Here is a 23,482-nt window from a genome sequence, read left to right on the forward strand (position 1 = left end):
GAAATTACATTAAATATACGATTTTGCTGTTGATAGATATAGTTTAGAAATTAGGTCCCTTTCGATGGAGGGGACATCTCTATAACGTTAACAAGAATGCCCTTGGCATAGATAGGGGAAGAAAACAAATGGAGGAATCTACTTTAATTTAATTTAATTTAATTTTGTGACAATGCCTTCCACCAAACACCTTTAGGCTTGTTTGGTCGGAGAATAAGTTATTTTAAGATAAATAATTTTAAATTTATTGTTCTATCTTTAATATAAGATAAAATTAAAATAATACTATAATTTTGAGATAAATTATATGAATCAAATATAAGACAAACTCATGTTATATTAACTTTAAAATTAATTATTTCTTATTCGTCGTATCAAACGAGCACTCAGTTTTGAACATAACCACGACTAATATCCTCATTATATATAATATAGTTCAATATATTTAGTGTTTGGTTTCTCTTGTTTTATATAGTTAAGAAAGTTGCGTTTTCTCTCTTCTTTATTTCTTGCCTTTATATGCTTGCAATCTCTCCCTAATTAAAAAAAATAAATTATTTTTTGCATTTGAATACTTTTTTTTATCAAAAAAATCATATTATGTATTAACTTAGTGAAAATTCTATCTTTCGATCCACTGATTAACCCATTATATGGAAGCATGATACATAGGGAATAATTTAGACCTTTGTATCAATATAAATTCACTCTCATTTGATATTTATATCAAAATAGTAAATACGTGACATGTGTTATACGTTTTATTTCATTAATAACAATAGATCAGAGAACTTAGTGTTAATTCAAAGTTAATCAATCAGTTAATAATAGAGAGAAGCACTGAAAACACTTATGAACTTGATACAAATGATTAGATTTCTTCCTGAACTATTGACAGTCGTAATAACATTCTTCTACACTAACTAAACTTAAATACGATAGATAATTTGAGACGAATGAATCAGAGTATCAATCATTCAGAAGAGAACAATTTCCAAGAAAAATGTTCTTATCCAATTGATCACAAACAAAAATGTATGGAACAAGGAGTATATATATCTATATAGGTTAGGTCTAGCTTGTTAATTTCAGTGTTTCAGTAAAAGTCACAAGGCTAGATTTGGTTTTACCTTACTCCTAGGCACATTGTTTATTAAAAAAAAAGGCATAGATACTTACAAGAAAAACACACACACACACAAAGTCACAAGTGTGTATTGTGCAGGTGTTCACAGTTAATGGACATGTGAGTTTTTGCAGGGAAAAATATGAGTAAGAAAAAAACTATTTGCTTTTATGGTGTAGTACATTTTGGACTATGTGCAACACACATACGCAAAGTCTTTTTTTTTAAAAAAAAAAAAAATCGTATTCGCTTTAGAGTCTGACTAATTTGAAATCGTCTTGAGGATAATATTCTAGTTATTTAATGTAAACTTGAATGAGTTTTATTGGTATATAATGAAATTTGTTGAGGAGAAATGTACTTCATCGATCAAGGATAAATTTTTTGAATTTTATTATTAATGTGTGGACAATGCTACTCTTTCTAGATTAACTTTTGAGGTGTAAGTAAGGTCAAAGACTTCTGAGGTCTTGTGTGATAAGAAGGTACTATCTAAACAGAGTGGTGGTTAGACCAACATTGTTGCATCATGTATGAAGCAGAATACTGGTTAGTCAAGAACTTTCATGTCCAGAAGATACAAGTTGTGAAATTGAGGATGTTGAGATAGACGTGTAGTCACACTAGGAGATACAAGATTAGGAATGAGAATATTGACCATATACAAGGTGAGAGTGACCTCAGTGGTGGACAAGATGAGGGAAGAAAGATTGAGATGGTTAGGACAGGTGAAAAAGCGATGTGCATATTCTAAGTGAGAAGGTGCGAGAAAGTTGGATTGGTATGAGGAGAGCTAGAGGTAGGCTTAAAAAGTAATATGAAAAGAGGTGATTAAACAGTACGTGACACATATCTAGATTACTGATGACATGATCTTAGATAAGAGGATGTGGAGGTCGCGATTATGATAGAAGGTTAGCAGGTATGAAGTGTTGTTTTGCCTTATGAAGGGTTTGGTTGTATTCTTATAATATCTCACTTCTAATTCTATCATCATTTATTATTTATTGTGTTAAAATTATTGTACTATTCCATAGTTATTATTATTATCGCAAAATCTAAATTAATCGCACCTCAAAATGCGTACAGATGGTAAACTGAAAAAAAGTGCTAACTTTAATAAAAACACATAAAAGTTACCAATGAATTGAAATGCAAAAAGCTACGGCTATAAAAAAGGAACGCATATTTATAAAATTTCAATCATGTGGCACTTCTTTCCATATTGTTCCTTTTCTTTTTTTTTTATCATAATGTTTTGTCTTTTCCTTTTGTTCTTCTTTTTGAAATATATAAAATTGTAAGTCTGGTAAAAAAAATTCTTTAGGCAACTTTGGCCTAACAAATTCAATTAGTTTTTGGATAGTATTTGGAAAAAAAAAAGTTTCTATTTTTACAATCAAGTGTTCGAATGTCTGAAAAAAAAACATAACATGATATAAACGAATAATTTTTTGATAACAAATTATTTAACTCGATAAATGGAGGGAGAGCCCTCAACTCAAAACATAAGATAAAGTGGGTAAAAACTTACTCTCACCAATAATTTTGATAATTTATTGAACATTGATATGTTTAATTTTTAACATTATCAATTTAGTCGTACAGATTAACTAAGTGTATATATATATTTTTTAATTCAAATATATTATTATTTTCAAGATTTATCAAATTTGGTTATATTAAAGAAGTACACCTAAACCCAAGAGAAAACATTAAAAAAATTGTCTTTTTCAATGAAAGACACAAAACATAAGTTTATATAAATGTTCACACACAAGCATAGTGGCAGGCCAGATCTGAAAATAAAAGGCCTTTATCTCTAGCCAGGTTTTATTTAGCTAAAAATACAAATAAATTTCTATTATAATTTTTAATACGTCGAGAATGTAGTGGGATAGATAAGATCAATTTATTCTTAAATCAGAAATTTTGGGTTAAATTGGAAAATAAAAAAGATTCTCTTTCACTTAAATGGATTTTATACGATGTAAATTTGAATTAGGTGAACAGTGAATTTAATGAACTATAATAAGGTTAGGAAGAATCTAAGAAAATAGGTTCGTTCTGAGATTAAGTTACATGCATCGATAATGTAATAAATTCGCGTACTATTTAGTGAAGAGTTTGACATCGATCTTTTAAGAGGTGAATGGACTCTTTAATACAACTTGAATAATTCCCAGCTCTCGAATTAGCTTTTAAATTGATGAGTTAAGTCCAATTTTATTTTGTTTTTGATGTTTTTAAAATAAGATACGTCATTTGTTACAGAAAAATAAAAATATCTTAGTAGTATAAAAAAATCTTATTTATTTCAATGTAGTTTTGAATTATTGAAAATTAAATATGTTCTCCTAATCTTGTAAGGTGGCGTGTCGATTTGTTTTTTTGTTTCAAATCTTTGAAAAATATATTAATTGCAATTATAGTCTTCTATAAATTATGTACAACCTCAAAATATACCACAAATATTAAATAAATATTATGACAATTCATTAGGATTTGTAATCAAAATTCTGATAATTACTAAATATAACATATTGTGTTGATGCGTTTCCCAATTTGTTTAAACTTTTCTGGATATCAATGTAAAAATAAGATTAATTTAACCACTTTTAAAGCTAAATTAAAATATATTATTTATCAACCGACAATAATATTTAAATACTTAAAGACTACAAAAAAAAAATTAGAAATTTGTAAAATATATATATTCTTAAATTATGTAAAAATAAATTATTTAATCATAAAACTTGTCATTTAAAATATATTCTTTCATTTGTGTGGCTCTTAAAATGAGAAGCAAACATTTTCAAATTACTCATGTGTAATTCTCTTTAAATAGACTATTAAAATAATGTTCACATAGATTATAACAAAGAGGAAAAGCTCCTCTTTTGTCTCAAAACATTTTTTAAGAATCAAATAATTTAAATTTAATAAAAAATTTACTCATTAAATCTTCAAATTTTTATATGAAATTTACATATTTATAAATTACGTAAAAAATACTATAAGTCACAATAAATAATAGTTCAAATGTTCTAAAAAATATAAAAAAAATTACAATAAAAAATAGACTTGTTTGAATCTCGAAATTCGCCTGGATTGATGAAGTTTAACTTTTCATATCAAATAATTTAAAAGCATAATTATTAATTATGAATTACCATTTTCATTTTCCCTTCATGCATGGAAAAAGGATTATAAAATCATTCAAATATAGAATGCATGGTTATTTATACTTTTAGCCACTTTTATTTGCCATTACAAAGGAAGCTCTTTTTCTCTCCATAACCATTTTCTTGAATTCTTCTTCATCTCCTTTTTTTTTTTACCTCATCACCCCTACCACCCCCTTTCACACACCCCCCCCCCCCCCCCCACAACCCCCTCTTCACCTTGGGAAAAATCCAAAAACTTCCATCTTTTCACTTTGTTCCCATTAGGCCATTTTTTAACCACTATACAAAATTTGGTTCCATAAGACAATTTCCTCCTTTATTCATGATCAAGAAAGATGACTAGGAGTGTCTTTAAAGTTCCAATCTTCAGAACAGTACCATTGAAGTGTAGGAGCTTGTTCATCTGAGAAAAGAGTACTGCAAGATTCTTCGCCGTTGAAGAAATTATGTTCCTCCATCTTCACATACTGTGTTGTTGTTGTTGACGGAGGTTGATTAGTAAAACAATTAGCTTTTTGGGAATCTCCAAGAATTGACTTTGGACTTGATTCTGTGAACTTGAAGGTGAAATTCAACAAATTCGGAGATGAACAACCAACCCCACCATCAGTAGAGATCAAGAATGCACCAGACGATGAAATTGCAGCAGCATTTGGACTGTTATCTTCATTCAAGATTGCACTTGAGTTGTCACTATCTGAGGAACCATCTTTGTTAAAATCAGCAAAAATGGTGGATGCAATAGTAGCATTGATCTCGACATCATCATCTTGATCTTGATCTTCTTCTTCAAGAAGATCATTTGGCTTGTTCTGTTCAATCATTTTGTCATCATTTTCAGATTCCATAGCTTCTTCTTTCACTGAAACAACAACAGCTCCTCTGCTTTCTCCATTCTCACCACCATATACCTTTAATTTCAGCTCACGAATCTATCGAAAGACATAATATCAGTAAAGATTCGAACTTTAAACAACAACATACTCAGTATAATCCCATAAGTGGAGTTTTGGACATCGAGGTTGTTTTCAATAGAAAAGATTCAAACTTTAAATGTTTATCTGCACCAAGTATCAATTGATTTTGAACTCGATAAATTAAATGAGTTATAGTAGAATCTCGAACTTAAAACCCATAAAGTTCAAATTTTGGACCATCCTCTAATCTGCAGTCGTATCATAAGTCGAGTTATAGTAGAATCTAGAACTAGAACCCAAAAAGTTCCAATTTTGGACCCTCCTTTAATATATAGTCGCATCATAAGTCACTTGATTGTGTAAATCAAATGAGTTTATGGTAGAATCTAAGAACTAGACACATAAAGTTTAAATGTTCGACACTCCTTTAATCCGTAGTCGTATCATGAGTCACTTGATTGTGTAAATCAAATGAGTTACGGTAGAATCTTGAACTAGACACATAAAGTTCAAATTTAAGACTCTCCTCTAATATGTAGTCATATCATAGGCCACTTGATAGTGTAAATCAAATGAGTTATGGTAGTACCTAGAACTAGACACATAAAGTTTAAATGTTGGACCCTCCTTAAAACCGTAGTCATATCATAGGTCACTTGATTGTGTAAATCAAATGACATGGTAGAATCTCGAATTAGAATAACAACAACAAACTCAATAAAATCCCACACGTGAGGTCTGGAAAAGGCTAGTGTATACATCCTAATAGACGGTTTCTGATAGATTCTCGAACTGGAACCCATAAAGTTTAAATTTTAGACCTCCCTCCCCTAATCTATAGTCATAAATCGAATGCATAGAACTCAAACTTACTATACTATAACAAGACTATCAACACAAGCCTTGATTAAATTAGTACCTCTTTGACAAGAGCTTCATTGTCATGTTTGAGAGATTCATAGTTGTGTTTGAGTGAATCAAAATTGGCTTTAAGAACATTGTAATCTCTCTCAAGTTGCTTTGTTTTCCATCGAGCACGTCGGTTTTGGAACCAAACAGCTACTTGTCTAGGCTGCAATCCAAGTTCTTGAGCCAATTTCACTTTCCTTTCAGGTTCAAGTTTGTTCTCAACTTCAAAATTCTTCTCCAAAGCTTTCACTTGTTCAACACTTAGTCTCCTTTTCTTTTGGCCAGATTCTTCCACACATCCTTCTTCATCTAAGCCTAATTCTAACATAGACTGAAAGTCCCTTGTTGAATACACATGGCTGTTCCCATGGTTCTGGTCATCTAAAAAAAACATCAAAATTCAAGAACATGAGAATAGACACGACGAAAATTTATCTTCAAATATCTGTTTGGCTCAAAACTAGCTCATATATAAACAAGAATATGAGTAAAGACATGATTCGCTAGCGTATGACCATGGATTTTGAAAATTTATCATCATATCTGTTTGACGGTGAAATTTGATTACAAACATCATAAGTGAGCTAGTTTTGGGGCTTTTGAGACTTCCACAACTTTAAAAAAGCTCAAATTTTCAAATTTCAACTTCGAAACTTATGACCAAACATGATGAAACAAAGAGACCACATAATTGCCTTGAAGAAAGCTAAAAATGGAAATAGAAGAACAAACAATGGTATAAAGAGTCAAGCACAAAAACTTACTAAAACAGGAAGAAAAAAAAAAAAAAGACACTCTTCCTGATTCGATTAAAAAATTCAATTTTTTCAATATTCCCCATTAGTTTCCATTATAGCTAAAACTAGGGATTGGAGCATGGAAAGAGCTTATCAAGACAAGAAGATGAAATGAGACTATAAATAAATTTCAGAGAGAAAAAGTTTTCAAAACTATAATCATATAGTATAGGTCACTTAGGCATATTAACAAGTACCTGTAGTACTTGGACACATGGACATCAAAGCTCCCAAAGAATCAGAGCTACTAAGTCTTTTCATAATTATGATTTGATGATCCAAATTTCCAAACAATAACAAAGTTCAATATTTGTTTCCTTTTGTTTTGGGATCAAAGTTCACTTTCTTGAATTCTTTCTTAACCTTAAATTTACTGAGAAACAGAGGTGCAAAAAAGGAATTAAATTTAGTGTTCTTGGCCTTTTTTTTTGTTCTTTTTTTTTCTCACTTATAAGAAGAAGATATGAAAACAGATACTTTCACTACTAAAACCAACCAAAATGGCAAAGTTTTCAGTGAAAGATTTGATTTTGTGCAACCCTTTTTCTTCTCTACTAACCAAACTTCCATTTTTCTCCTTTTTAGATATTTCCTCCACCTCACAACAACCCATCAAGAATTGGAAGGCAAAAATCAAGAAAATCTAATAGAGGGAAGAAATTGATAGCTAAAAAGAGGGTAAATTTGACAATATTTTTCCTATTTTTACATTTATTAACTTAAAAATCAAATCTTGAAACACCCCCATTCAATTTTTTTTTTATTTTTTTTTTTGGAGAAGAATTTTTTTTTGGGAGAGTTGTGAAAATTGAGATGAGAAAAAACCTGCTGGCCCTTTGCTCAACACTTTCTCTCACTTTAAATAAAACCAAAGGTGAGTCAGACGTAGGGTTAGAATCTGACTGGGGTTAGGTGCACTTTGCAAATTTCTTGGGGGGCAAATGAAATGAACTCTAAATTCAAGCCAAATTCAACCTAAATGCAATGTTTTCTAGTTTAAGGGGATATTCTTTTGGATTTAGCTTATATATTTATATATATTATATAATAGATATAAAAAATATTATATTATAATATAGTATATTTTCTCTGTTTTTCGTTTACGTGACACTTTTTCTTTTTTAGTCAGTTATAAAAAGTGACATTTTTTCATATTTAGTAAGAATTTTAATATCAAACCGCTTATTTTATTCTTACTGAAATGATTTATGGCCGTAATTTTTTTTAATCCTTAAATTGAAATAGAAGAATAGTATGTTATTTTCTTGGGTTTAAGTTTTATGCTCTAATTACATTGAAAAAAAGACTTATATGTCAATTTATGCGACATACATTTTTTATTGAACTAAAAGGAGGACATATTTTCAATTTTTAGACTTTTTATATTATCCTTAATGAGATAATTTCTAGCTATACAAATATATATAACTTATTTTGGACTATGAATTTGAAAAGCATTTGTTTCATTATCAGTCAATACATTCATATAAATTGAGACAAATAAATTATTATCAGTGAACTTTAATCATGTGTTAAAGATTTACCGTGTATGTTCACTCAATTAATAGTAATTATTTTCGAAAATCATTTTTCTATTTAATTGCAACTGTTTCAACAACAAAAGTAATATTTTGAAATAATAACATTTAATTGAGTGACTATCTCAGAAATTAACTCTCGCCAATATTTTTTTTAAAAATAAAGTCAACTAACATCACATAGAACTTAATTCATTTTGAAAATAATGATTAGTTAAATCATATTTAAAATTTTTATTCTTAATAAAATGTCTTAAAATTCAAACTCCTCTTATATTATTTTATTTTATACTCAATAGAAAAATTAAGGGTAATTTTTGTCTTTTAATAAAATGTTGGATAAGAATAAAGTGAATATTGACATGGCAATATAAGCTATATAGCAGTGATAAGCAGAATGTGGAAAGGAACACGGCTCGGCTCGGCTCGGCTTGAGCTGAGCTGGCTAAAGATATTTGACACGTCAGCATAACCCCATTTCATTTCCTCGGCGTCGTTGGTGCGTGTATCGCCGATTCATTGAAAGGTAAATATTGACTCTTTTTGTTACAGTTTGGTTAAACATACTTTTACGTATTTATTGATTTTATATAAATATTGAATATTGATAAAAAATTAATTTTTTATAACGACTGTGGTTAAACCTTAAGATTATTTATACAAAAATTATGGTATTATTTTTAATACCACGCTCAATTAATTTATCGAAATTAGTAATTTTAAAATAAATTAATAAAATGACAAAAAGTTATGTTGTAGCTCATAACTTGGTTAAGCTTTCAATTTTTTTATTGTATGGTTTCTCTTGGAAAAAGAACATTTCTAAATTGGATAGTGAATGATATTGTACGATCCTTATATCAATATCATATCCCTAATGAATTAATAGATGAAATTTTCGACAGTATATTAGAAAATTCCACTATATTTCTTGTAATAAAATAAAAACTTAAATAAACATATTTAATTAAGAGTAAAGAAATCATAATCCCGATACAATTTTTTTAAATAAATTCATATCTTCTTTAATGACACTTAATCCAATCCACAGACAGTTTCAAGAGTTTGTGACCAATCTCTTCTTACCTTGATATGTGAAAAAAAAAATAGAGAGAAGAATATAATTTGTCTGCTTTATCATATCTAAGCATGTGGTTTTAACCTACTTGTAATTATAACATCATTGGAAAATCTATAATAATAAAAAACTTTTTTTTTAGGTTTTTCACTAGATGTTTGATATTTATAGCGTGATTCAACTTAATTTGAATTTGTGCATTATAACTTATTATTAGGTGTAATGCTTTAACAAAAAGATTTCATTTTTCTGATGCTTGAATTTGAAACTTCTGATTTAGAATTAAAGGATGACAAATGATCATCCCACTACAATTCATACCGATTAAAAACAAAAAACAAAACAGGCTAATTTGGTTGCACAGACAACTATAAAGATGTGAAAAAATGATTATTTTCCAATTAAATTAAATGTTTGCCCAAACATGTAGACACTAGAAAATAAGTTACATCCTATATATTGGGTCCATATCCTGCATTTCAATAAAAACAAATTTATGTCTTGTTTGACTCTTGTAACTTTTATATATTTTTTTAATTATTTATAATAATTTCACATCAGTTTTTTCAATCAAGAAATTAAATGTTCCTCTACAGTCTATATATAGCTCCCTACTGTTTTATTAGGACTTAATATGATTATAATTAAGTGGGATCTCCACAATATTTGTCAATTTTACTCTTATTACAAAAATATTAATCAATTACACAAATTCCTGAATTTTTATATATTCATCCCCCAAAAAATTGGACATGATAATTTTTCATCATCTAGCTCGAGCAAGAAATCGAAAAAACAACAGCAAATGAATCTAAACATCGATACATATTCACATATATTTATATCTTAAAATCACCTTTTTGTAACAATGTATCCATCATCTCAAAATTCTAAATACGCCTCTGTGTAGGTACGATGCATGTATTCTATTCATATAGACGTAGTTGATATAAGAATGGTTTCAATGGGAAAAAAAATGATTGAGTTATTTATACGTTGTCCTAATGTTACTTTGTTCATGTTAATGTTTTTCATATATCGAAAACTATATAATTACATGATATTATTATCAGAGGGGGGTTTAATATTCTGATTATGAGTTCAACTGATCATAATATTTTTTTGACATGTACATAGTATATCCATATCTATATGAAAAACTACTAACTTTTTTTGTGAAAGACCCCTTTTCCCTTATGTCACTCGGGAATGGGGAAACTTATGTGAAACTTTCCCTCCCCACACCTTAAATAATCATATACCGAGATCTTTTTTTTTTTGATAAATATTTAATTCTAAACCGATATAATTCAAAAGGTGCAGTAAATTCGATGATAAAATTCTCAAGATCAATCAAACATATTAAATTCAAATTTTAATCTGTCTCGAATCAATATCAAATTTTAAAAAACTTTAGATCGATGGCAATGAGAGATTTCATTTTCAAAACTCTCATTCAAAAAAGTCTTATTGTTTAGTAGATGGAAGAAAAATTGGCATTTCTTTTGAGTTGTGACATCTAGGGGACATGCAAGTGGGAATTTAGCTGTAATATTCTACTAGCTTCTCATTATATTATAAAATATTTTAAAAAATAAATAATAGGAGCCCACCATAGGCAACAAAAAGTAAGTCCTATTAATGGAAAAATGAAATTGTTTAATTCTTTTATGTGTCGTCTGATGTTCGATATTTGTATGAGAGTTCAATAAAATCTGAATTCACATTAAAAAGTTTGATCATACTGAGAGTGAAATAGTTTTCAATAAAAATAATTTTATACTCAAAACTTGAATCTGAAACATCTCTCAATTCGATAGAAGAAAAAAAAAAGGAATTTTTCACTTTTATAATGTGGACAACACGTGTTAGTGTGAGTTAAGTTTTCTCCCATTGTCCCAAAGGGAAACCCCACAAGAAAAAAAAAAGGGGAATTGATGAGTTGTGTGCATGTGAGTTTACTTAGCATTTGTTCAAAAAGAAAAAGAAAAAACATATAAAAGTTTCAACGAAAAAACAAAATATTTGAATTAAGTTCATTTGCTTGTTTTCAAGGTAGACATAAAATTGCAAAGCAAAAGCTGTCCATATTGCCACATCATTGGAAAAAAAATACTCTTTCCGTCCCAATTTATGCATGTCGCATTTTTCAAATTTTGTTATTTAAATAAAAAATAATTAGCATAATTTTTCATATTTTTAAAATATTTTAAATTATTCATTATTGTGACTTATAATAGTACTCTTTAGAAAATTTTCAAATATATAAATTTTATTTCAAAAAACTTAAAGATTTCATATTTGAATTCACAATCAAATTAAATTGTTTGACTACTCTCAAAATTTAAACTGTACTACATAAATATAGAGATTATATGAAATATTCTTTAGGGTATAAAATTATTGTCATTTGATGTGATCTAGATTATATGAAATATTCTTTAGGGTATAAAATTATTGTCATTTGATGTGAGATCATTTGTCACAAATTTCTAATTTAATTTGTTGTGTGTCATTACCTCCCGTCTATCATAAATATTTGAATAAGCTTGTTACGGAGAAGATATATATAGTTAAAATGTATGATATCTTATCGTCTAGTCATTCATAGTTTGCATTTTCATAAGGAATTCAAATTTCACTGAATTTTCACATTAGAAATAATAGAATAATCGTTACACCATTTAAGTAGATCGTTATTTATGTTATAAGAAATTTCGCTGCTTTAAGATGATTAAAATTATATACACAATCTTGAGTCATAATATTTAAAATAAATTCTCAATAAATACACCAAAAAAAGAAAAATATATACTCCGTATTTTGAGTTCACTGAAAAAGGGGTATGGGAAGAGGAGGATCTTCTTGTAGTTGATAAGAGATCAAAAAGTATGGGACATATTAATTAGTGTTTCTGACTCTGCACAAAAGTATATGTTTAAATCACCCATAACATTTTTTTCTTAAATATTATTTTTATTTATTTATATAATAATAATAATAAAATACATCTTTCTATGATTTAATCATTATGTGTCCATCAACAAAAACTTTGAAAAAGCACCTTAGCTTCTTGGTTTTGCAGATATATAACATCTTCACTTTAACAAATCCATGCAAAGATAACAAGAAAATGATTGGTTCTCATCAAAATACTAAGCAATAGTAATTTAATCAATTAGTAGTTTGTCATATTTTTGTGGTAAAAAAGACAGCTCGATGCATTGAACATTTTATATTTATACAAGCATTAAGCTGTAGATATTGATTTTATTGACTGAATATATTTGTGATCGATGTGTTATATTTATCGTTGTTCGAAAGCGTCCCTTCAACTTTAATTTATCATTACCATATCTTGGTATACAACAACAACAATAATAATATATCAAATGTAGTTCTATAAGTGGGTAAAAAAAATGTATATGCAATTAACCTTATCTCTACCTTGTGAAAATATAAAGGTTATTTCTGATAAATACTCAACTCATGTAATATATGTAAAGGAAATACTATAATGAAAAAGTCATACCGAAAATAATGAGAAAAAAACATGACCAGCAACAATAACAAATAGTACGATAAATGAAGCAAAATACAATAAAAACAACAGATAATAAAATCGAAGACTAATTACATAATATGAGAGTAAGAAAAACAATACAATAAAAAAATTAAACACTACTTAACTACCTATCAACCTTCTGCCTTAATTAAACACCTTTTAATCACACTCTTATTTTCCTAATTAGTACAGTTCTTGAAGGCCTCCAAGAGAATAGCAATAGTCAATTTACACAATCAGCCAAAATTTTAAACTTGTTGATCATACTTTTCAACAAGTACCAAAAGTGACAAAAATTTAATACATTTTTTTAAAATTAAAAATTACTTTGTCTTTTCTCCCCCACATCCATTTTATTATTATTTTTTATATATAACATAAAGTAATGAATGCCATAGTACAATATTCTTGCTTCCCCATGTGAATTTGCTAATCTTGAAATTAATTAAGACCATAATTTATTAATAACCTATTCCATTAATAAAAATGTGCCATTTTTAGTTATTTATTAGGACTATATATAATTTTAAATATGGAGTTTAATGCTTAAAATCAATATTATTGTACCAAATGCTGGCATAAATCTTTTGGTTGTTTGCTTCTCGATAATCATAATTAATTAAAATCCAAGAAAGTACTAGGCTAATTGATTTGAGACAGTCTAAATTAATTATATTCTAACACAATTAATATCAAGATCACAAATCTCATGATTAATTTTGCCCCTTAAACACCTCATGTTGTATCTCTAAGTACCCTTGTTAATACTGACTAAAATTGGTCCCCATTAATTTGGGATTACTATTAGTATACCATATATATCTTGTGATTTTATAGATGTAAATTGTCACTATTAGAGTAGATGGAATATTGATCAAGTAATAATTGTATTTACATTCATACTAAAAAATCATAAGTTATAGGTCTACTGGAGCTATCCACCTTGATCAATCAACCAAAATTTTGATCGAATACAAAATTATTGATGCTCGATCTATGCCAATAGAAAAACCTTGAAATAATGTTCTTTTTTTGTGATCTTTCTGAATATATTTTGTTATGAATTTAATAAAGAAAAAGAATTTCTTTATGAGTAGTACTCTACGGCCTATATAACTTAATTTTTTCTCATGAACTTTTTTTGGTCAATGGATTAGTTCAATCCAAAACTTTAAAGCAATTTAAAACATGATTTAAAATTGATCAAATTAACCTAGATATATCTTAATACATGTTGCATGAATCACATGGATATTATTGGAATATTTATACATACAGTTTATTTCCAGAAGAAAGTGATAGATAGCCAAGTTTTGAGTTTAATTTTCAAAAGTGAAAGTGACTGTCACCAAAAAAGAAAAATAAAAGTAGCAATAAAATAAAGAACATATTTTTTCCATTTACTTTAGAAAGTAGGAAAAGAGAGTTATCTTTTTGTTTTTGGAGTAGCTGATATGACCTATGATTAATTGTAATCCCTCCGATCCATCTTACTTTTGTTATATTTTTTTCACCTTTTTAAAGAAAAATATTAACTTGCTATGACTTTATTATCGTTTGATCGTTATTGAGGTTTTTGCTTCTGTTCAATACATGATGATTGAAGTCAACTTTGGTTGGTTAATTCGATCCGCTCATCGATGATCGACAACTATGATGATCCTAATGATGATCTTGTATGTATTTCATGAGTATCTCACCTGCAGATTTAGAAAAATCTGACGAATTAACTTGAGTTACAAGTCTGGTTCTTGCTGCATAAGTGGAAACTAGCAAAAAGTTGATTACATCTTTATTTTTTAAGATTATTACTATTTTAGATAATTTATTTTTAATAAGGACGACAAATAGAATGAATTCACGAACTATAAAGAATCAAAAACTAGGAAAAAGGAAATCAGAAATAAATATAAAATTGAAAAGTAACAAATGGGGAATTTTTTTTGATGAAAAAGTGGGCTTTTTAGAGGGTAGACCCCTTAATGGTAGGCAACTTTCCTTTCAATGCTTTATTTTTATTTTTTTTCCTATTTTTTGAGTGCTTGTCTAAAGGGCAAAAATAAAAACTTGGAAAAGTAAAAAAGAAAAGTAGAAAATTGATGAAGGCTTTGGATTTCACTCCTTTCATTTTACAATTATTGTTTTTATAAAAATTAATCTAAAGTAGTCATATAATTAATAGTTTTGAGTGTTGTACATTGTGCTTTAAAAGTAGTTGTATAATGAAGTCAAGTTCGCCATTAAGATATTCGTTAAGTTAATGTACTTAAAAGACTCGAAAGATCTAGTACTTGATGAGCTTACTCATGAGTGAATATATGAAAGTGCCTTAAGTCGAGTGTAGCAATGACATTTTTAAAGAGAACGAAGGCAACATATGAAAGAATGTGATCGATCTTTGAACAGGCTTAATGATTTGATGATGAACAACAAAACAAGTATATGAAACACAAATATATTATTTGAGATTAAAAAATGATTGATTTGTGTCATATAGGAGTGTGCAAACTATGATTACCGACTTATCATACTGCACAAAACCAAAATCGTACTTAAAAATACTGAACCATAGCGAATAGTATGGCAATGATAGAGCATTTTAAAAAAGATTGAAGCTAATAATAATGAATGATCTTTGCTTTGCGGGAACAACAAAAACCCCCATCTCGTTCTTTCCTTTCTTCGGTCCTACCTTCCCAGGATGGGAATGAGATGCAATAAGAGGCTAGTTCAACATTGACAATAAACTGCATCAAAAGATTGTATTCGCGTTAAAAAAATTCATATAATTGGTAAAAGTAATTTATCCAGAACCCAATAAGCAAAAAGAATTGTGGTCCAGTACCCCATAAACTAAAAATCCTTGCTCCACCACCAACAAATTTTATCGCGATATAATTGATGACAAATCAATACCTTTAATTAGAGCTTTTTGGGACAAATGCATCCTGTCCTGAATTGTTATTACACCAGAAAATTCCTGTTAGATATAGCAAGATCAATAGTATGTTCTTATGTAACGATTAACGGATCAAAATTGAAAGCAAAATCCTTCGTAAAAGTTAGGTGAACGTAGCCTTAAGCAAAAGAAATCTCGTTAGACCTAACATAGAAACTATTACCACGACTTGGATTGAAAAGAAGAACTTAGAAACGTAGTACTAGAAGGGGCTTCCCATAAAAAAACTGAGTCTTGACAGTTCAAGTGAGTTTTTTAGACTAGTCCGACTAAGATGGTGAGGAAACTGACATCCAAGAGAGCTACTTAAGCTACCTATGCCTGTCTAGTTAGATCGTTGGGTCACTCTTTCTAAGAGACGGGAATGTAAGTAGAAAACATCCCCTGAGAAAGTCTCACGACCTGGTGGTTGGTGTAACAATAATGCCATTTTGTTAATATGCTACCGCCTATTTACTAAGATCATCGTAGATTATTAATGCATGCATTGCTCGATCTTTTATCAGAAAACTACGTCCTCGAGCTCAATGTTTCAAGTCACAGGGAACTTTTTAGCTGCATTCTTACACGAATATTCGATAAGAAGGAAGCCATGGAATTCACTTACTTATTTCAGTATTAGTAAAGGCCAAGAACCTTCCACCAACCAGCTCCAGCTACTGCCCATATGACAATATTCATAATAGCTATGATGATGCCCAATTTGAAAACATCGCGTAGTTCTACATAACCAGCTGCCAAAGAAGAGCAATCGAAAATAAGACCAGTTCGAATTCCTCAAATAAACGAAAAGGGAATAAGTTATCGAAATGTGAATACAGATAAACCAGAAAGAAGTTGAAATACTGATACTACTCTTGCTGCATTTTTCCCTTTAGTGGGACGAATAAAACGACTTAAGCAGTTGCAGACATACACATTCAGGAAACAGAAACAATTTTTTTTTTGATTCCGCTTATTCTATGTCATTTTAAGCCTCAAGTAGTTGCTCCTTTCCGCAGTTCTGTTTTCTATCAAAGTCGATACATAAACCATTCAAGATGCACCGTTAACAAATTTGTAAGCTTATGAAGGTAGAAAGACTGTTTCTGATAGACCTCGGCTCAAGAGCATATAAGAAAATAGACGTGTAAAGCAATTGCAGTAGCGAACAAGCCAGGTTGAAAACAATGAAGAAGAGAACAGTAACAACAACAAATAATACGATCTCATCCATATAAGCAGTACTTTTCTCTCGAATCAATTAGAACAATATTCTGTCAAATAAAAGAGATATGGTTCGATTAAGTTACCTCCATAGTATACTGCAGCTTGACCACTGCTGTAATGTGTCAACCCGCCAAAAAGATTTGTGTTGTATCCTAAAGCCAATGCAGCAAAAAGACCGGGAACTTTTGCTGCTAAGCACATTGCGAGAAATGCTGAATACAATGCTGCAACATGACCAGTTTGACTAGCAAACAAGTAGTGGATGAAGAAATATGCTGCTTGAAGGATACAAAACGATCCGAACCAATGTAGTGAAAGAGATTCGAGGTAGTTACCCACAGCATTTGACATCCAGGCGACAACTCCCAGAGTTGTTAACTGTGATGCCATGCCTATTAAAACCCCGAACCAGGCTAAGGTATCCCACGCGGATTTTTCACTCAAGCAATCATTCCAATCAAGTATTCCGAAAGTCAAAAGTAGCACCAATCCCAGCATTGCTGTGATAACACTTGCTAGCCCAATAGCCTCTCTGTACAAAAATTAAAATAAAAGTTGTTGACATTATCAAGGATCAGCTATATAACGAAATAGACATATAGAAACAGGAAGATGCAACATCAGCAATATGTTCAAATGTCAAGACAAGGACTTGATTCAGGATTCGAGTTCTCAAGAAACGGTCCCCTCCTTCAATATCATGATTGGATCTATCAGATCATGAGAGGAATAGAAAATGTTCAACACATGACAACTATAATCCAAGAAAATGTTATTCGATCAAAAGGTAGATAGCATCAACAATAACAATAACAATTACGTCTCAATCCCAAGACCAAATTTATACAAAACCAGTTGGTAATCTAATTTTATGTTGAAGAACAAACCACATGTCACTCAGGTCATGAGCAGAGGGATATAATGAAGAGCTATTAAGTATAAAATGGAAAACGAGTCTAACCCGACCACAAAAACTAGTTCATAAGATGAAGGATATCCAACCTAAAAAAAGGACAATAGTCCATTTTCTCAACCAATGTGGAAACTTAACACTCCCTTCCCCCCTCCACACGCCCGGGACTGAACATCCAGTGAGTGGACAATATAACATAGGGATCCAACATTAGACAAACAAGGAATTAAGCAGCTTATTTGTAAATAAAATGGACTTTGTTTTCCAAAGGCGTTTACCGTGATATCACTTCTCCCTATTCGACAATTCACTCTCCCTCGACTTGTCCCCAACTCGAAAGTTAGCTCATAAACATCATCCAAAACCATATAAGAAGAAACGGTCCATTCTCTCAACCAACGTGGGAGAAACGGTACACAACCAAAAGAAATATCGAACACATCCATAGCAACAACAACATATCCAGTATAACCCTACAAGTGGGGTCTGGGGAGGGTGTTATGTACACGTACTTTACCTTACCCTAAAAGACTGTTTCTGAAAGACCCTCGATTCATATAAAGCAAATAATGAAAAACATAACAGTAACAATAGCAAATAATACGATAACCAAAGCAAAAGAAAACAACAGATGATAATACATTGTTTTATATCAGGATTTTTTTGAACATACCCTGCAATCCATAATCCAACTGTTACAAGCATCACAATCGTCATCACCCATTCATCGCTTTTCATTGGCCCCATCTGTTGCAGTCTCCTTCTAGCCATTAATGGAGCATCTGGTGTATCCTTCATTTCTGGAGGAAAAATCTTGTATAGTACAACTGGAGTAACTAGAAGTGATATAACTGCTGGTATACACGAAGCCTTGAGCCAAGTCAGCCATTTACTTGATACTTGTACACCTAATCCCTCAGCTAATTTCACACACAACAGATTTTGTGCAGCAGCTGTTAGGAACAGGGCACTTGAACTACTAGAACACTGTAAAATGCATCACAAAATAAATTTGCATTAGTCAAGTTAGCTTTCATGTGATCAACGAGGTCACAGGTTCAAGCTGTGGAAACAACATCTTACAGAAATGCAAGGTAAGGCAACGTAAGTGGTCCAACCCTTTCTCAAACCCCACACATAGTAGGAGCTTATTGCACTGGACAATCTTTTCTTTGACTTGTTATAACATGTTAAATACTTGTGTTATTCCAAATTGCTAACAACATTGATGTAGTTTTTTTTGGTTTCCCACCCGGTGACTAAATCCGGATCGTGCTCTGCAGGGCCCATTCGGGGTGGTGCTCCCAACAAGATTTTCTCCATACCTAAGGCTCGAACTCGAGACATCTGGTTAAGAGTGAAGCACTCCCACCAGTGCACCACAACCCATATTGGTAGTCCATTCAGTAGTTATCACAACTATATATAGTAAATGAATAAATTAAACAAGCTAGTATCATGATCATGTATTTTTTCAGCAAGCTGGTTCAACAAAATGTTCTATAGCACAAATTTCCCACTGATTCGCGGTGAAAAAAAACAACTTTTATTTCTAGTAGTGATAAAAGGACTACTTGTAATCATAAAATAAGATAGATTACAAGGTATAACATGTTAAAGGTGATTGGATGACATTATACTGACGATATATATAACTTAAAACTCGTAAAAAATGAATGCTAACCTGCAATTGAGATTGAATAAGATAGGCTCCAAGCTTCCTAGAAGAATCATTTTTTGGGTGACTATCAGCTGTAACAGCCAGTGATTTAATTATAGGCAAAAAAATGCCACCAGCTCTTGCAGTAGTACTTGGAATTGCTGGAGAAATGGCTGCTTCACTTAAAGCAAGCCCATAAGATAGGCCCAATGTATTTTTCCCAAGCCAACTTACAAAACATAAGGCAATTCTATCACCAAGCCCAGTTTTAATAAATCCTCTTGAGAAAAAAAATGATACAACAATTAACCAAATGACTTCATTAGTGAAAGCAGCAAACGCCGCGGCGAATGTTAAGGTTTTTGTGACGACAGTAACTGTGAGACAAAGAAAAGCCCATGCACCTACTGGTAACGGGCCTAAAACAAGGCCCGAGATAGTTGCAAGGAAAATGGCTAAGAGTTGCCACGCGTTTGTAGTGACTTTATGGGGTTTTGGGACCGCGAAACGAAAAATCAGGCCAATTGCTATCGATATAGCTAGTGGGATTAGCTTTGCACCTTTCCATGGGGGAAGGCGACGAGGACGAGAAGGAGGAGGAGGAGGAGAGTGGTTGGGGGATGAGGGTGGAGAATTGTGGGTAGGAAGAGGAGACTTCGGAGTTGACATCAAGTTATTAACCACCTGTTATCATAAAAGATGAATTCAGAATTTTATTTAGTATATAGTTCAAAAAGAATATTACATGTAGCATGTATGATAATAGCAAAATTGATTCTATAATCTCCCAATAACACCTAGAAAAACTATAAAGTGAAGAATTTAACAATTCATGCATATAACACAAAAACAATTGTTATCATGCACGATATATGATCGAATTTTCTTACCTTGATTCACCTTTTGAACGAAAAAAACGCCTTTTATTTTGTGAAAATCTTACTATCGAATGATTCACTTTCAAGTTCTCATCTTCGATAATGGCTATTGGCAAGTGGTGGGAGGAAGAAATTTTGAGATATAAATGGAAAAAAAGGGAGAAGTGGAGGGAATAGAAAGTGGAGACAATTATATCTTTTTGAATTTGAATTTTGTTTAATGAATTTCCTTTTTAAGTTTATATGCTTTTAATAATAATTTAAGTCACTCTTATCAAGAAAAAAGGTAATTGGATATTTTTGGTTGAAAAAGGACAATAAATGACAAAATATATGGACATATATGATATGTTGGTACTATATACCCGTGATAGACTTATTATTCTCTGACTTTTTACATGTCTCGTCTATTTTATTAATTTTTACTCCATTATTTTAATTTACATGTCTTGATTTAATTGAACATGATATTTAAGATATAAAGAAAGAATTTTGAAATTTATAATCTTAATTTAAAAATGTGTATAGTCCTTAAATTTTATGATCATAAACTTATCATGTAAATTATTGGAATGTCACGATTTAAGGGGAGAATCTCAAAGCAAACCTTGACAGCAACCTTAAAAAAATCGAGTAGAGTTTTTCCTATTTTTTGGGTTTATCCAATATTTCTCTAGTAAGTGATAAACTCTTTCATTCAAATCACGAATGTGTGACATTATCAAATGATGTAGAATAATACAATCTATCCAGACATTACGATACATTATAAAACAATACGTAACAATCATAAGAACTCATGGTTGCTATATGAATAAAATACCTTGAAATTTAAGTTTGCTTTGAGTGGCTCTATTTGTGTTATACCCAGGCTATCTCCACGTTTTGAGTTTTATTGTAGGGTTTTAGCCATTGTTCTTCTTCTTTCTATATTATTAATTAAAATACTGCTAATTATTATAATTGGGTATTACATAGAATCATAAAAATACTACTTCTTAAATACATAAAAATACATTATTATCGGCCCCAACAATAGTAGATCCAAATCCAGACCCTTTTTTTGTGCTGCATCTACTGACATTGTCAAGGGATCTATTATTTAGTATTTTACTTGTTTGCAATTAACATATAAATAGATTATTATAGATAGAGACGATGATGCGTCATCTTTCTATGGTTAATATTGATATCTAAAAATACATTATTCGGGATAGATTAAAACAAATATGGATTTAATTTATGTTTCCTATAGGAAGTTAGGAATCAAACATGGATAATGAGATTAATCTAATCAAATTGAAACAATATAGAAAAGATTAGCATGGCTCATGTATAAAAATAATATAATTTACACTCACATATTGAATGCTTATTTGAATTTTTTGATAGATTATAATGATAAGGTATTTTGTCTTTAATTAGAAATCTATAATTCGGACCTCGTTAATAAGGAATAGTTTTTTCTCAAGAGATAAAAAGAAAATATTTGGACACAAACTTTCACACCAAAGATTTTGTCTATTTATGATTTGAAATTTCATTTCAAAAGGCAATGATTTTCAAGTCATTTTCAACTAAGGATAAGGTCAAGAGCATAACACTATGTAAATGGACACCACCACTACTCCTGCTTTATGTCTTATGCTGATGATATATACATGGTCGTTTAGTAGCTAGTTGAGTTATGTCGATAATAAATTGCGTATAAATAAATTATTCATATATTAAATTAATAATGTTATTTGAATTGTAATTTAGAAATTCATATAACTAATGGCTAATACACATATAAGTTATGAAAGAATTTATGTATTATATTATATGTAAGATATAAAATAGAATAACTAATAGTATATAAATAATTAAATCTTACCTAAAATAATATTTTCTTCATAACTAATCTTTATATTATTAGTACGTACGTAGCTGTAATCAACTGTCAAATGTCCCTAACAATAACATCAAACACAATATGAGAAACTTTTTTGAGGAAAAAGTTTTTAAAAATCTAAGTCCAAATTCAGAGTCTCTTTTTGTGCTGCACCCACTGATTATCAAAGAATCTAGTTTTTAGTACAATTATTACAATCCCACTTTTACTTGATTGCAATTAACCTGTATATATAAAATATAAATTATAAATAAAAGAGAGCGATGTATCATCTTTTTATGATTAGTATTAATATCTAATATTTTGTTTAAATAATATAGAGGTTGAATGGTGTTGAAGACAATATTGTGAATGGTGAATAAAGCAAATTTAGGATTTAAAATTTCGAATGTCACGCAACTTCAAACAATAATATATATATATATATATATATATATATATATATATATATATAAATGGTGAATAAAGCAAATTTAGGATTTAAAATTTCGAATGTCACGCAACTTCAAACAATAATATATATATAAGTTCTAAGTATAACGTATATGTAACTTGAGTTTTAACCATTAGCTGAGATTCATTGTTCATTTGGATGACATGATTAAAATTTACACATTTTCTTATACATAACATATATAAATATATATTGAATTTCAATCAAAACGTTCGAATATCGTAACATTCGCTCCAGTTTACATAAATTCGCGTGTAGTGGTGGGATAAAACAGGCTAGCCAGCCATCATGGTTGGTGGCTAACCTATGACCATATAATTGGGCGTTGAAAATAGTATTTGAGTTGTAATTTAAAAATTCACATAACTAGTACATATACTTATAATTCAATAATGAA

At 30.0% G+C, this 23,482-nt stretch overlaps 4 protein-coding genes across 4 annotated transcripts in view; all 4 read right to left on the reverse strand.

Annotated features, from left to right (window-relative positions):
- LOC125837185 (protein DETOXIFICATION 27) overlaps positions 1 to 23,482 on the reverse strand; it is a 226,157-nt gene that overhangs the window by 124,229 nt on the left and 78,446 nt on the right. The window lies entirely within an intron of this gene.
- LOC125837217 (histone H3.3) overlaps positions 1 to 23,482 on the reverse strand; it is a 193,867-nt gene that overhangs the window by 58,513 nt on the left and 111,872 nt on the right. The window lies entirely within an intron of this gene.
- Positions 4,326 to 7,258, reverse strand: LOC125837189 (homeobox-leucine zipper protein ATHB-6-like). The gene is made up of 3 exons (XM_049516337.1): positions 7,135 to 7,258; positions 6,151 to 6,521; positions 4,326 to 5,246 (listed from the first exon to the last, which is right to left on the reverse strand). Exons 1-3 carry the CDS (start codon positions 7,196 to 7,198, stop codon positions 4,641 to 4,643), a joined length of 1,041 nt encoding a protein of 346 aa, XP_049372294.1. The 5' UTR covers positions 7,199 to 7,258; the 3' UTR covers positions 4,326 to 4,640.
- Positions 16,032 to 20,528, reverse strand: LOC125837183 (dicarboxylate transporter 2.1, chloroplastic-like). Its single transcript, XM_049516330.1, has 5 exons — positions 19,884 to 20,528; positions 18,873 to 19,186; positions 17,370 to 17,818; positions 16,685 to 16,811; positions 16,032 to 16,098 (listed from the first exon to the last, which is right to left on the reverse strand). The coding sequence occupies exons 1-4, from the start codon at positions 20,526 to 20,528 to the stop codon at positions 16,696 to 16,698; spliced, it is 1,524 nt and encodes a 507-aa protein (XP_049372287.1). The 3' UTR covers positions 16,032 to 16,098; positions 16,685 to 16,695.

This window comes from Solanum verrucosum, unplaced genomic scaffold (genome assembly GCF_900185275.1).
Source record: "Solanum verrucosum unplaced genomic scaffold, falcon-dt-bn FXZP01000165.1, whole genome shotgun sequence".
Lineage (NCBI taxonomy): Eukaryota > Viridiplantae > Streptophyta > Magnoliopsida > Solanales > Solanaceae > Solanum > Solanum verrucosum.